Source organism: Plectropomus leopardus, chromosome 8, assembly GCF_026936395.1.
Source record: "Plectropomus leopardus strain MGB_pleo_1.0 chromosome 8, ASM2693639v1, whole genome shotgun sequence".
Lineage (NCBI taxonomy): Eukaryota > Metazoa > Chordata > Actinopteri > Perciformes > Serranidae > Plectropomus > Plectropomus leopardus.
Genome location: NC_142183.1, coordinates 21,959,365 through 21,973,611, shown reverse-complemented (window position 1 = coordinate 21,973,611; position 14,247 = coordinate 21,959,365). Strand labels below are relative to the sequence as shown.

The 14,247-nt window shown below is 40.7% G+C and overlaps 1 protein-coding gene across 2 annotated transcripts in view; it reads right to left on the bottom strand.

Moving 5' to 3' along the window:
- Window positions 1-14,247, bottom strand: part of LOC121948056 (A disintegrin and metalloproteinase with thrombospondin motifs 2) — a 144,617-nt gene that overhangs the window by 28,068 nt on the left and 102,302 nt on the right. For both annotated transcript variants that reach the window (XM_042493310.2, XM_042493311.2), the window contains exon 4: window positions 8,162-8,367. In XM_042493310.2, coding sequence (XP_042349244.2) covers window positions 8,162-8,367 — 206 coding nt within the window. The remainder of the gene's footprint in view (window positions 1-8,161; window positions 8,368-14,247) is intronic.

The window sequence follows — 14,247 nt, the reverse complement described above, 5'->3', positions numbered from 1 at the left end:
ATTGTCCTGGGTAATACTTGCATAATTCCTACAGGACTATAACTGAAGTGTTTTCCTCAGGGACTTTTTGTATTCCTGAGGGATTTTTTTTGTAGTACAACTCTTTTTTATCTAGTACTCTGACATGTACGGGACCTGTATAAAAACGTCTCAGAATTTATCTTGATATAATAACTTATTAGGTGAGAAACATTCTACTGTTGTGGTTTTTCCGAGTGGTTATCTGTTATAATGAATGATATTTTATGAACTGTTAAGCATTTAAGATCCTCAACTGCAAAGTAACACGTCACTACATATAACTGTCAAATTAATGTTGTGGGATAAAAGTGCAATATTTCCCTATAAAATGTAATTGAGCTAAAGTATAAAGTAGCATAAAATGTTAATAGTTAGGTAAAGTACATATCATTTCAAAATGTATTTTAGGAGTAGGGCAGTACTGAAATTTCACTGCTGAAGATATTGGTTTAAGAGAGGTTTTTGTAAAAAAAAAAAAAAAAAAAAGGAGTCTTTGTTGATGTAGCATTTCTAATGAAAACCATCAGTGAGTAGTGAGTACAGCAATCTTTTTTTCATGTCACACCAAGAGCGACATTAATGCATTTCAATGAAGTTTTTTAATGATAATCCACATGATATAACTACATGTGCTACTTTGCTCTGGATCAGTTGCAGTTTTCTTATATTTTCTGAAATATTTCTGATGTTGTTTGTTTGACAGTTTGTTGCATCAAATATTTTACACATAGACATGTTATCATGGACACATGACGACCATAACCGTGGCTTAGGCGATATGGTGCAGTCATTGATCAACAATGACCGCACCATATCGCCTAAGCCTAATATACTTGTAAATGTACTCATTTAACTTCCATAATTGAATATATACAATATATAAAGTTCAGGGGGAGAAACCAATGATGTTAAACTAATCTTATTCTCTTTGAGTATACTTTGTTGGATTATGATTTAGTTGTTGAAATGAAGTACAGAGGAGTAGGGACGAGTTTTAGAGTGAGGGACATGAGAGATGACAGGAAGGGAAATGTTTTTTTTCTAGTGACCTTCAGTTCCACGTTTTGGATGCGCCTTTTACACATTAAAAAAGATACAGAGTTGCTATGCAACCACCAAACAAAGACAGAATTCTGTTGTCTTCTCAGTTTGACCCTGTCTGAGACTGTGTGTGTGTGTGTATGTGTGAGACAGTGTGTGTCTGCAGTTTTCATCTTGCCTGTCTGGCTACCTACTGGTATTTCTGTCTCTGTGTGTCTCATTCGGTAACATTTGTCTCACTCCCTCGTTATCTTGGCAGGCTGAAGTATACGTGAGTAAGTGACACATAATGACTCCGCGTATGTGTGTGTGTGTGTGTGTGTGTGTGTGTGTGTGTGTGTGTAGTGATGTTTGTCTGAGATGATATGGACACTTGGGTGGGTCAGTTCACACTTGGCCTGATCCAGCCCATTTCCTTGACAACTGTTAGGCCAATTAGGAGCAGTTGACTTCCAGGTGACCCCGACACTACGATATCCACCTTAATGAGACACACCGCAGGGTAGTGTCCTTTCACTCCCAACTTTAGCTTTATGCGTCCTCATGCACATTAATACTTGCATAGAGTTGGACACTTCTTAAGCATATGCTGTACACTAGAGGACAGATATGGCACAGTGTTCAACACCAGCCGACATTCCTGTCTTTAAGAGGCTGCACCGGGCCCCTTTCCAGACATGCCCAACTCATGCTAATCCCCTGCAGCTCTTTGTTGTCATTTGATTCCTAATCAAGACAATCTGGTAAGAACTGTGTTACCTTGTCAATAAGGACTACATAACTTAACTGTATATACATAACTGTTTTAAAATGCAAAATACTGGAATTGTAAATATGCAATTATAAAAGAAATACAATTAATTGTGATTAACTATTGAAATTCTGCAATTAATCGCAAAAAACTTAATAAAATAAAACCTAAATTCAATTATGAAACAATAATTTGGCAGCCTCCCTACAGTAACTTTGAGGACCCCTTTGGGATCCCGGACCCCCTAAATTGTCATAATTGTCATCGTCATGTCTAATTGTCATAAAGATTACTGACAATTAAAGGACATGACTAATAAAAAAAAACAATGACAGAGAAATGAAAAGCCAATGTAATTGTATTGTTGTAAATAAAATATGTTAGAATCTACAGTGAATGTATGCAGTTGCCTCAAGCAAACTCAGCGAACAGCATTTTGTTTTATCTCCAAGGTAAAGGATGTATGGGCCAGAGGGTTAAAGTTTAGGGCACAATGTTATGATGAAGTAGTATTTCCTGACTGTATGCATACTGCACGCAACAGTATGTACTTTTTAAGGGCAGCTGCAGTATCTCCTAAAAGTAAAAAGAAAAAGTATGCCATATGAAACGCACCAAGAATGTAGGAGAAAGATTGCAAAGTAGGAGCAAGTTGTGACACTTAAGGCACTACTTGTTGTAACACATATATTATAGGTATAATTAAAATGTTTTTCTTATAAATTAAAAAAGGATTTTGTTTATTTATGCGCATCATAATTGGAAATACAGGCCCTGTTTTACTCGTGTTTGCAAACAAAACTCATTTAATTAAACCCTCAGTGGCAGGAAACATTAATATCTTCAATCCTGCCGTTGTTGGTCTGTGCTTTTACAACCTGTTAATCAGATTGTTTTTTCAGTGTCAGTGTTGGGTTACGGACTCAATTAAAATCTGGAGCATGAAAGGGATGGAGGGTGCGGAGATGTTAACTGTGAGTTAAGAAGCAAAGCACTGCTCTTAAAGTGAGAATAAAGGAGGGACAGTTCACACTGGAACCCAAGAGCAAGAGAGACACAAGCACTTCTGTCTACTTTTAATCTGTACTTTATTAACCGCTGGCACCTCATCTGCAGGTTCACACCTCAATTTAGTAATAAAGTGACACCTTATTTTACATATTCAAATATATAGAAGGAAGAATTTGCCTAATTCTGTCTGGATTTGTCGATATCTTTGCCCTTACTAATACTAAGGGATACATACTGTGGTATTAAGATAACTGTTATTACATGGACATTTTCACATTTCTTCATACTCAGCTCAAGTGTTTACATCAACTCATCATGGAGACTCAGCTTTACTTCATAGGCGATTAAAATTTGTCAGGAATCATTTTGAAAAAACGCATTAAAAACACTCTCAGCTGCTGATGAGGCAGAACTGAGTCATCAAATAAAATTTTGCTAGAGTGCAACATAAATTAGATAAGACTTTGGACAGCTTCTCTACATCTTTTTGTCAACACACATGGGAATATTTAAAAACTGAGACCCAGAATTTTGACAGTGCTCCTTACATATCTGTGACACTTCCAGCTAACAAGGTGTCTATTATTACCTGGACTACCTCTCCTTTTCCAAGCTCTTCCTGCCACTTATTAATGTGACTTTTCACTGCCTGCAGGAGCTTTGGTAAAGACAAGACTGAACAATCTGCACCACTTCCAGACAGCTCCTGCAGAAAAGATTCCTATCACATACTGGGGGTATAAAGGTGCCGACAAAATACACCTCAGTATGCCAATATGCATCATTAAAATTAAACACACACACGTGTGTGCCTCCTTCACCAGCAGTGACTATTCATATCCACGGAGAGTGTGATTAACACTTGGCGGCATCTCTCTAAAGGTCTCCATTAATGGGTGAGACAGACAGGTAGACAGACAGATCACTGTTGGCCACTAAATCTATCACCATGATGTTCGCCACAGGAAGATTACTGCACAATGGCCTCCACTTGGCATTTGGCACGCTGCATATTTTACAGGATTTGCCACAACATTGTTGCTACAACACTCTAGCTTTCAAGCGCCCATATCAGCCCTCTTTATCATCTGTGGTTCAGGCTAGAGACAATATACAGAGAAATGTGGGGTAGAGATGCAAGCAAAAGAAGATCCCTAATTTCTGGTCAGAGGAAAAAACACACCTGCTTTTAAACTTTCTGGAAGACTTTGATATCCACAGTTTTTTTTGGTAAGCTCCAGTAGGATCGAAAGACAGAGTGCAAACAGTGTGCCACTGGTAGTATACTGTAAAAAAAAAGCTTATTGTGATGAAAAAAAGCAAAATGACAAGCAGCTCCAGCTGTAGAGTACAGTATACGCAGCTGCATGTAAACAGGAGTGTTGATGGAATATTCATTTTTTATTAAACATGTAAACAGCTTACATGTTTTTTGGCCTTTTTCAGAAAAAGTGTGTGTTTTCGGTCTCCACCACGTCTAAACAAGTTTAAACAACTGAAACATTTCTGTTAATATAAGGGAACATAGTGACCATGGTTAAAATGAACCTCCAGTGTCAAAGTTACACTTTTAAAATAAACAAATTGTGCATATATGCACATACATGCACACTCTCATCCATTGATGGATTGTGTAACAGTAAGTGAATAATCAAGCCACGTGGTTAGACCTATTCTTGTCCATTGATGCAAAGATGCAATGTGGGAATTGGAGGTAAACACATGGGAAAGGAGTGGGAAGTAAAATTACCAATAACACACATTTAGCTCAACCTACACATTAGCACACACACACACGCACTTTGACACTCCCGCTGAACTTCGCAGACAGGATTTAGTGGTTTCTGTCGGAGCGCTTTGATGTCCTGCAGACAGCAATACTACTGCCCCCACCCCCCACAACACACTGTCCACCTTGACCCTTAGCTCACTTCAGCAGTCATTCAAACTGACAGAAAGACAGAACAAGAGGAAAAGGCGGATGATGTAGAGTTTTTACAAAACAAAAAGATGAGTGAAATAAGACCATGAAAAAGAACACATACATTGTAGCTTAACTAAATATCCTTTTGAACCGAAACACAAGCGCTTTATTTATTCTTTGAAAGTGACTATACAGCGGTGTAACAGTTGCTGCAACAAAAGACAGAGGATCACTGCACACACTTTTTCAGGTGTAAACATGAACATGCACACAGAAGCCTCTCTGTCAGATACACTCAATTCAGGCTGGACGTAAGCAGGACTGACTAGAAGAATTTAAGGAGAAAAGAGGTGGTAGAAGGAACTAGAATTACTGATTTGCAGTTGTGTGCCTCAGTGAACCAGTCAAGATGACCCAAGTCAAGTCCTCCCCCTAAGATCTACAATCTATACAATTAATGTCACCAGTTAAGTATCTAACCAAATGTCTCCCCTTCTGTTCCTGTGTTATGATGAGAAATGGCCAAAAAATGCTTGGACATTGTGATGTCACTGTGACGTTGACCTTTCACCTTTTGGCTAATTCATGTCATCACTTAATCATTTTATCCTGTTAGACATTTGTGTGAAATTCTGTCATAATTAGCACATGAATTCTTTAATTATGGCCAAATACATGTTTCATGAGGTCACTGTGACCTTTGATCTTTGACTACCAAATTCTAATATGTTCGTTCTTGAGTCCAAGTAGAAATTTGTGCCCTATCTTAGAAAATTTACTCAAGGCCTTTCTTGAGATATTGCATGTATGAGAAGGAGACTGATGTTAGGTCACAGTGACCTTGAAATTTTACCTATGACAACCACAATCTAATCAGTACATTGCTGAGTCCGTGTGGATGTCTGTGCCAAATTTGAAGAAAGTCCCCCAAGGCATTCTTGAGAAAGATATTGCACACACAAAAACCCCAAAATATAATGCCACCAGCAACATCTATGGCTGGCATGGAGGCACAAAAATACTGGAGTAGGTAAAGAGAAGAGGACACATCATGCCATAAATGTCATGGTTTTACAATGTCAAACAGTGTCCTTGTTTCAGAGAGGAAATGTATTTTTCTCTTTCTGTGTGGTTTAGCAGCCACACTATTACCACACTACATATCAATGCCTTTAGAGGGCACCTGTGGCAAACATATACTCTCAAATCTCTGCCTCCTTATCCTAAATTTACCTTGTCTGTCTTTCCATAAACCTGTGTTATCACTCACATTATGCTTGGAAAGTTTTTTAACATCATTGAGGATTTGTTGCCATAAACTACCCCAGCCAGGGAGGAGTAACGATGCAAAAGAGCTCAGTGTGGAGCGACTCGGTGCTGCTGAGAGAAAGACAGAGGGAAAGAAATAAAACAGAGAGAGAGAGCACACCCATCCTGAAGTGAGCAAAGCAAACTTTCAAGAAGAAAGTCGCCCAGATGCCACGCGTGGGAGGCAGCCTTTATTTATTTATTTCTGTTTATCTGGCTGTCAGTAATTTATTCCGAATGCGCTTTTTAAAATACTCCTTCTCCCTCTGTCTCTCCATCTCTTCCCCACAGATTAGAGGGGGGCTGCGACAAGGCTGCGTATTCCCTTCTCCTATATTGTCTAACAAATATCTAAAAGGGGAGGCAGAGAGCACAGCGGCTCTTGTTCTTTCTCAAGCGCTGAGCTGAGACAAAGAGGTGTGGTAGGATTTGTTGCTGTATGCTTGCACCTGCTTAACAGTCGGAGATTGGCTCCTTGCGCAGTGGGTCGCAATACAAGCAAAAGCAAACAAGGAGCACGCACACAATCATGCGTACACATGAATGCGGTGTGCGCATGCGTGCAAATGCGTGCAAACAGCACTCTCACCACAGGTTTAATTTGCAAAGATTAAAGTCTGCAGTGTGTTTAGTGTCACATCAACACATGAGCGCATGTACACACACACATACACACCTGGGAGTTTGAGTGCTTGGCTAAGTGTTGTTGTGGCCTGGAGCATACTGCCTGCTGTTTCTGCATCTCTCTCACTCTTTTTCTCCCTTTCAGACACACACAAACACACTCACAATGAATGATGACATGACACAAAGCCTGATGAAATGATATGTAGGAGCCCCTTCAGAGCACAAGGCTCACCTACATGCATGCACACACACACGCACGCACGCGCATGCACGTGTGCGCACACACACACACACACACACACACACACACACACACACACACACACACACTCAAACAAATGAAATCTCATCATATTCAGATAGAGAAGAAAGGATTACCCGCGGCTGATTGCTGGATGAGAACATGTAGGAAGGGAATTGAATCCTCATTCAGTTGCTCTGTGTGTGTGTGTGTGTGTGTGTGTGTGTGTGTGTGTGTGTGTGTGTGTGTGTGTGTGTGTGTGTGTGTGTGTTACCCTCTTTCTTTGACCTCTCTGTGACTTACTTCACATTCAACTCAGATGGAACGGTTTTCCCATTTAATGATTTTATTTTTTAGAATAAGTCATCGAATGTCATGTCAGGGTATTTGGGACGATAGGTTTATATGAAGATGCATTTATATGTTTGTGTGTGATAGCATGACGTTTGCGTGATGTGCAGATCCTATACTTAAATAAAAGTACTAATACCACACAGCTAAAAATTCTCCACTAAAAGTAAAAAGTTCTCTATTCCAAATCTTAATGGTGTAAAAGTATGTAAGTATTATCAGCAAAATGTGGTTAAGTATGAAAAGTAAAAGTGGTCATTTAAATAAAAATTTAAGTTAAGTCTTAAGTTTTTTTTATACTATATCTGATGTTTTTGGAATAATATTCCCTCCCAAGGCATTAATATGTGTTGCATTTTTCTGCTGCAAATACTAAAGGTCATGTTAATTTTAACTCCTTTATATCCTGCTGGGTAGTTTAATCTACAGAAATGCATCATATAATATAACATCATCATATGTTTGTAGTGTCACTGTCCTGTGAGAACAACGTAACTCCAGAAAGTCAACTTTTATGAGCTTAGAAAAATAGCCCTGTATTCAGCTTTGTAATGACGCATTTTCCAGCTGATCCAAAAGGCTTTTTAAATAGTTCTTTTAGCTTAAGAAATAGGAGAATTTTCTCAACACATCAAGAGTTTAGAAGAAAATTAGAATTATTTTTTTGTTTTGTTTCATTGGACAGGAAAAGTATAAAAATGTAATCAGTAACTCACACAACACAAATTGTAGTGGATTAAAAACTACAACATTTGACTCTGAGATGTAGAAATATAAAGTTCCATATATGTACATCTCTCTATTTATCTCTCCATCAATCCACACTATATCACTTCTCTATCTGTGTTTGCTTGTGTTAGTGTGTGTGTTTGCTGGCAACACTTACAATGTTCATGAGTGTTAGCAGGTACTTTTGGACGTTCTCCTTCCCGTGAAACTGGACCACCGAGTCATCGACACCCAGCAGCACCTCGATGTTGTAGGCCCTGTCAAGGCTCTGTCTGCGCATTCGCCCTGCTCGTGTGTGGTTGATACTCTGCTCCACGCCACGGTACAAAGACTCCAGGTCCATCAGACCACCGAGATCAGCACCTGAGGACAGAAAAACAACAGGGTTATTTTAGCTATAGAAAATTGGCACCTAAATTTATTGAAGAGCATGCAACTAAGCACATGTCAGCAGCAATATAACCAAATCACACAAGCAACAAGAAGATGTTTGCCAATCAGGAGCCTGAAAATAAGCTATTATCCAACGGCTATATAATGCAGCGGTGACCTCTGTAGCGCTTTCAGATGCCTCTGCAACCCCTGTATAGTGGAAGACCAGCACTATTTTGGCCATGAACATCAGTGCAAAAATGTCGCCTAGTTTGATAATGGTGCACAATCTGACATCACATGCCAAAAACTTCCCCGTCCACACATTAAGACATGAAAGATAAGTTTCTCAAATCTTCACACTGTACGTAAGTTTTGTAAGTTTTACAAAAGGTCCTTTTTCAATAACCTTAAATGCAGTTTGCATGAGGACAAAAGTCCAACATTTAAAAAAAAGTGCCTGTGAACTTATGGACCAATCCTAATTCTTTGTAACACTCTAAAAATTGACTATTTGGGTACATGTTATGCCTTTATTCTGATAGGACAGCTATAGCGTGAAAGTGGGAGAGAGAGGGGATGACATGCAGAAAAGGGCGAGGGTGGAATCCGACCCATGACCACTGCGGCAAGGACATAGCCTTTGTAAATGGGGGCGCCCACTGTACCAGGTGAGCTATAGGGCGCTCCAAAAATGAATTTTTGTGGTTTTTAAATTGACTACATTCTCATACTGTGGCTCTGGCAAGTTGATTAAACTGGAATTATCATTTGTCAAAAACAATCTGATCTAAACCCAAACTAAAGCAAGACTTAACCTTAACCTTACAATCTCTGTGGATTTGAACAATGGATGGTGGTGGCACATTGCCCATCAAACTTTTTTTCTTAATGGAAAGCAATCTGAGAACCCATCGGCTATTGGTTTGATGACAATAAGCAGCAACAATTATTTTTGGAGATCCAGTGTAGCAAGCAGCCATTTATACTACAATCTGACCACAAACTGGAACCAAAAAGCTTCTAAAACCAAAATCTTGTCCTGTTTGATTGAAAGGAAACTCACAAAAATTAACAAACATAGGTCTTATTGTTATGAATTACCTTGTCCCTTAATCTTTTCAATTTCCCCACTGAGTAGGAAATTTGTGTCTATCTGCACATATTTGCATTCAATCCAATCTGCTTCTCTCTACACTGTTAGTGTTTTCAACACGTGTGGTGTGTTAAGCATGACATCCACGTGCACAAGTTCACTCATTTGAACACTCGCATGTTGATGTCTGTGTATCTGTCTTCTGTTTTGCCTTCCAAGACACCAGTTGACAGAATCGAGCATGTGTGTCCCTCGTAACCAGCGCTAACGGTGCGGCTATCCTACACAGATCCTCTCCTAATCAACCAAATATTTCTACTCCCATCTGAATAAAAGCAGCAGATGGTGCTTGCTAAACACATGGATTAAGACAGCTCCCTCACACAGGGGCTGCCCACCCTGCTCCTTTTCTTGGCTTGCTACATGCTGGAAAAAAAATGCTAATTACACAAGAAACTCAATTTGAGGTTATTCCATCGGAAAGTGTGCAACCTACAGCAGCCCTGATTCGTTCAGATCACTGATCACGTCTCTCTTTTCGCCTACACAGGTATGGCAGACAAAGTGCTGTTTTGTTGTTTGGGCATTTTTTGGATAAACTGCAGTCCTGACTGCTACATGACTGTATTAAGTTTTAGGCGTCTGGTCTGATCCTGTTTTTCTTTTTCTTTTTTAAAGCAAAAAGTTGGAGTCAGTAAGGATACACAAGATAAATTGTCTTGTCCCCAGAGCCAAGGCCATCCTTTCCTCACTTGCTGTCCTCCCTCACCATTCCTTTGTCTCTCTCATCCTCCTGGTATGTAGACACAGCATGGCCTTGCTTGTATGGAAGCCATGGAAGGCCAAGTCATGCAGTCTTGAACATGTGGTCTCGGCGGATTCAACAAAGCACTATCCTCCCTGACTCGAGCCAAGGCCTCCCACTGCCAAGGATGACACACAACACAGCTCATGGAGCGGCGTGTGTGTTCCAAGTGTGTACGCAGGTGCTTGTGTGTGAGCGCCGCGTGGACAAACACGTCTAATTGGGCCATAAATCACTGTTCCAACAGGAGCTTTGACTAAGCTGGAGACTAACTATAATAGATATGCTGTTTTTGAGCTTTATTTGGACGAGCTGATGCAACACGTGGCATGAAGGGACAGTTGGAGCTCCAGTGTTTTGACACATGCAGTTAAACAAGTGTCGAGCGGAGGGAAAAGAAACGAGATGCGAGGGGGAAGATACGGGAAGACGAGGGGAGAGGAAGAGAGATCTGCCACCTTGTCTCCCAATCAGCAAGGGGCATCCTGCTTTCCCACTCCCTCTTATGCAACGTTTCCAAGGCAACGGGCTCATGGGTAAAACAACGACCGCATGGCTAATATTGGCTCCTGAGTCGCTCGCAGAATGAATCTGGAAGTCTGAATATGATCCCATATCTGCCCACATTCCAGTGAGTGACAGAATACCCACACAGAAAGAGAGAGATTAATATAGAGGAGAGACTATGAGAGGAGAATTTAAAGGTTTTCACACGCAGTGAACGTTTCTTCTCCTTGTTAGCAGAGGGAGCTGAATTTGAGGCGCTGCACTTTACAACAACCCTTGGCTCTTCCTAGTTATAGCTGCCTTTAACAAGCCTGATGTCATAACCACACCATCTGCTTTAAAAGACAGGTCCAGATATTTTTACCTTTTGCTTATGTAATGTTGAGACAAAACAGAAAAAAAAAAACAAACTATTGTGTTCTCACGTTTAACTCTGCGCCTTTACAAAATTGCAGTGCCTTGAAAAGCTGCGAAAGAGACAATGCAGGGACATTGCATAACACGGGGCCACAGCTGTATGGTAAGTGGAAGGACTATAGAGATAACTCAAAGTGACAGCGGCAGAGTGGGAAACAAGAAGTCACTAAACCAAAGGTTGGAAGGTGCCTGACCAGGTGGTGTGCTCTAACTGTTTAAACCTCTCTGTTTTATCGCACCTCTGTCCTTGCTTACACTTGCTGGAAACACTATTTTTCTCTCGCTTCAGCTGTTTTGGAGCAAGTTTTTCAGAGAGAACTGCGGAGGAATAAGGTGCCAGAGAGATTGAGGGAGGCGGCAAGGGAGGCGAGAGGTAGAGCTGAGGGGTGTGATGGATGAGAGAGAGAGATGAGAAGAGACCAGAAGGACCTTGGGTGTTTTGAGTTCCGCTTCAAGCTCCTGCAGTGATGGAGAATATCGCTCTCTTGTAGAACATCCGAGTCTGTCTGTGTGACTGCAGGCGAAGCATCAGGGCGCGCTGCCACGTTTCTCACAGCGATAGCTTACATTAGCCTCTGAAACCTAACTGTTATCAACCTACAGATAGGGGATTGATCGTAACATTGTTCATTTTTCTTTCCTCTCAGTCCCAAACCTCCTCCTCCCACACCTCTTACCTGCATGCACACACAAACACATGCAAGCCTTCATGTCTCTTCCAGCCTGAAACTTTCCTTTTCCTGTCCTACCTACCCATTCTCAATGCTCTTTTGCATTTTCTCTCTCCTGTCTGTATCCTATATAGACCGCCCCCCTCCACCTCCATCACACTCAAACACGCCATCCTACATGCATCCCCCTCTCTCCCCCAGTATTCTCATTCAGGTGGGGTGCAGAGAGCGGCCTTATTAGGAGACAAAGGGTCTTTGTCTTTCAACCTTTGCAAAATGTCAAGAATGTCTGGTTGCCCGCTGAATACCAGGTGGGGAGAGAGGGGGGATCAGCAGTGTAAGGAGAGACTATAAGCCACAACAGGAGAGAGAGCGAATGGTGATGATAATTCAGGTCAAGCCACATCTTACTATTGAGCAGCGGCCTTTGGTTTAAGGTGACTGTTTGGCAGTCAGGTGTGGCATATCGGTCTGCTCCGCATTCAGGAGCTCTACTGTATAATGACCTACTTCAACCTTACGATGGTCACTGACCAGCCTCAAGGTAGGTGTGCACCAAAGTGTGTGTCTCTGTGTGTGTGTGTGTGTGTGTGCAAACATCTGCCTTTGGATGAATCTGATTGCTGTTGGCTCAGCCCAGTTGCCAGAAAAGAATGTTTGCATTGTACATTTCAGCAAACTATGGATAGTTAACCTCTGTTTGTTTTATACATTGCATATCAACAGTTCTATTGTGACATGGTTCAGATGATATGAATGTGAGCTGACTTTAACAGGTGGAAACGACAAACCCAGGCAAGATGGCTGCCAAGCAGTAGACTACTGCAGAACACTGTTTGAGACCAACAAACAGCAAAACCGGTGTTTCATTTGTCTGCAAATGTTGCAGATCCATGGTTTAAAGAAAGATAAAATGCCAACATCTGTTCTGGCAGTTGGGTTGCTCTGTTTTATGGACCTCCAACAAAACAAAATGACTGCCTCGTGCATGGTTTATTCATGCAGCAAAATAAATTCAGTAAATACAGTATTTACATAGAGGAATATAACAAAATGTAGGGCTGCCTTTTGAAAGGCAGAGGCTCGAATCATCAGTCGGAGACCCTAAGTCAACTGAGATAGCTTCAAGTCGAGCAGTTGTTTTTTTTCTGAGCAGTGTATCTCTGAGGATGTTTTGGGCCCCAGATTTTGCTGCGGAGTGAGTGCTCTTGACTTTCACGCTACTCTTTGCAGGCAGTGGCACGAATGGTGAGGGACACTGCACTGAAAGGAAGAGAAGTGGTGATTTTACAGCCCACAGCAAGTTAGTCCAATACAGTCTCTGGCTTTATCTGATATCTACTGTCATCAAAAAATGTTGTGGTGCATTTGTAATGTGTTGTTAGGTCATAAGCGTATTTACTATATTTAGTGAATGTTGCTGTCACACTGAACATCCCGCAGAGTCCATTCAGACTTTAAAACTTGGTACGGAAAACAAAAGGAATTGTGGAATATTTTTATTGAACAGCAAAATCCAATTCAGCTGGCATAATTCTGAGTGGGGTACAGCCCTATCAAAATAGCAATTTATACAGTATCATATTGTAAATACACACAAACACACACAGACATACATAGCTACATGGTGACTTCACATTTATATATATAATAGCTGACTTTTCATTTTGGTTAGAACAATTTTATACACTATAAACTATAAACTTTTGCCTTCTGAGGTCAGATGACATGACATACAACTGGTTCTGTCCAGCATGTCCCAGCCTTTGCACTCAAGTATAATCTTGCAGTTTATGGTAAGGTCTTGCAGGACTGTAAGGTAAATACAACTAAGTCTTAGAAATGAAGCTGATGTAAGGGGGTTAGGGCAGCTAAATTAGAAAAGATTATGTGACTTAAATGCACGATTATGCATTTATTTTCTCTGGGTAGTCTTGGCTTTAAAAATAATGATAGATTATTTGCTTTATTGATTGTAGAAATCTATTTGAGAATTCTGCCTGTTTGTTCCAGTCCTTACAGTAAAAGTTGCCTACTATAAAAGTAATATAAAAGTAGTTATTTAAGTATCAGTTGACAACTGGTGCACACACTTTTATGGTGTCTGCCTCCACAAAGTCTTCCCTCAGGAGTGATGATTAAAATCTCAGACTTGTGTGTTTTGGTTATTTTGCTATGAGTGGCATTGGGCCTGAGGGAAGATGCTGAACTCATTAGTGCTTACCTGAGTTCAAGGCTGTCTGTCCACCTGGAGGCACAGTTATCCATACATGTGAACTAATTTACTTACAGGCACGTCTTGGTCACATAGCTCTGGGCATGGACATCTTGTCTCCCTGGTGACAGCTTTATGGGTTGTCATGGTGATGAGTGGC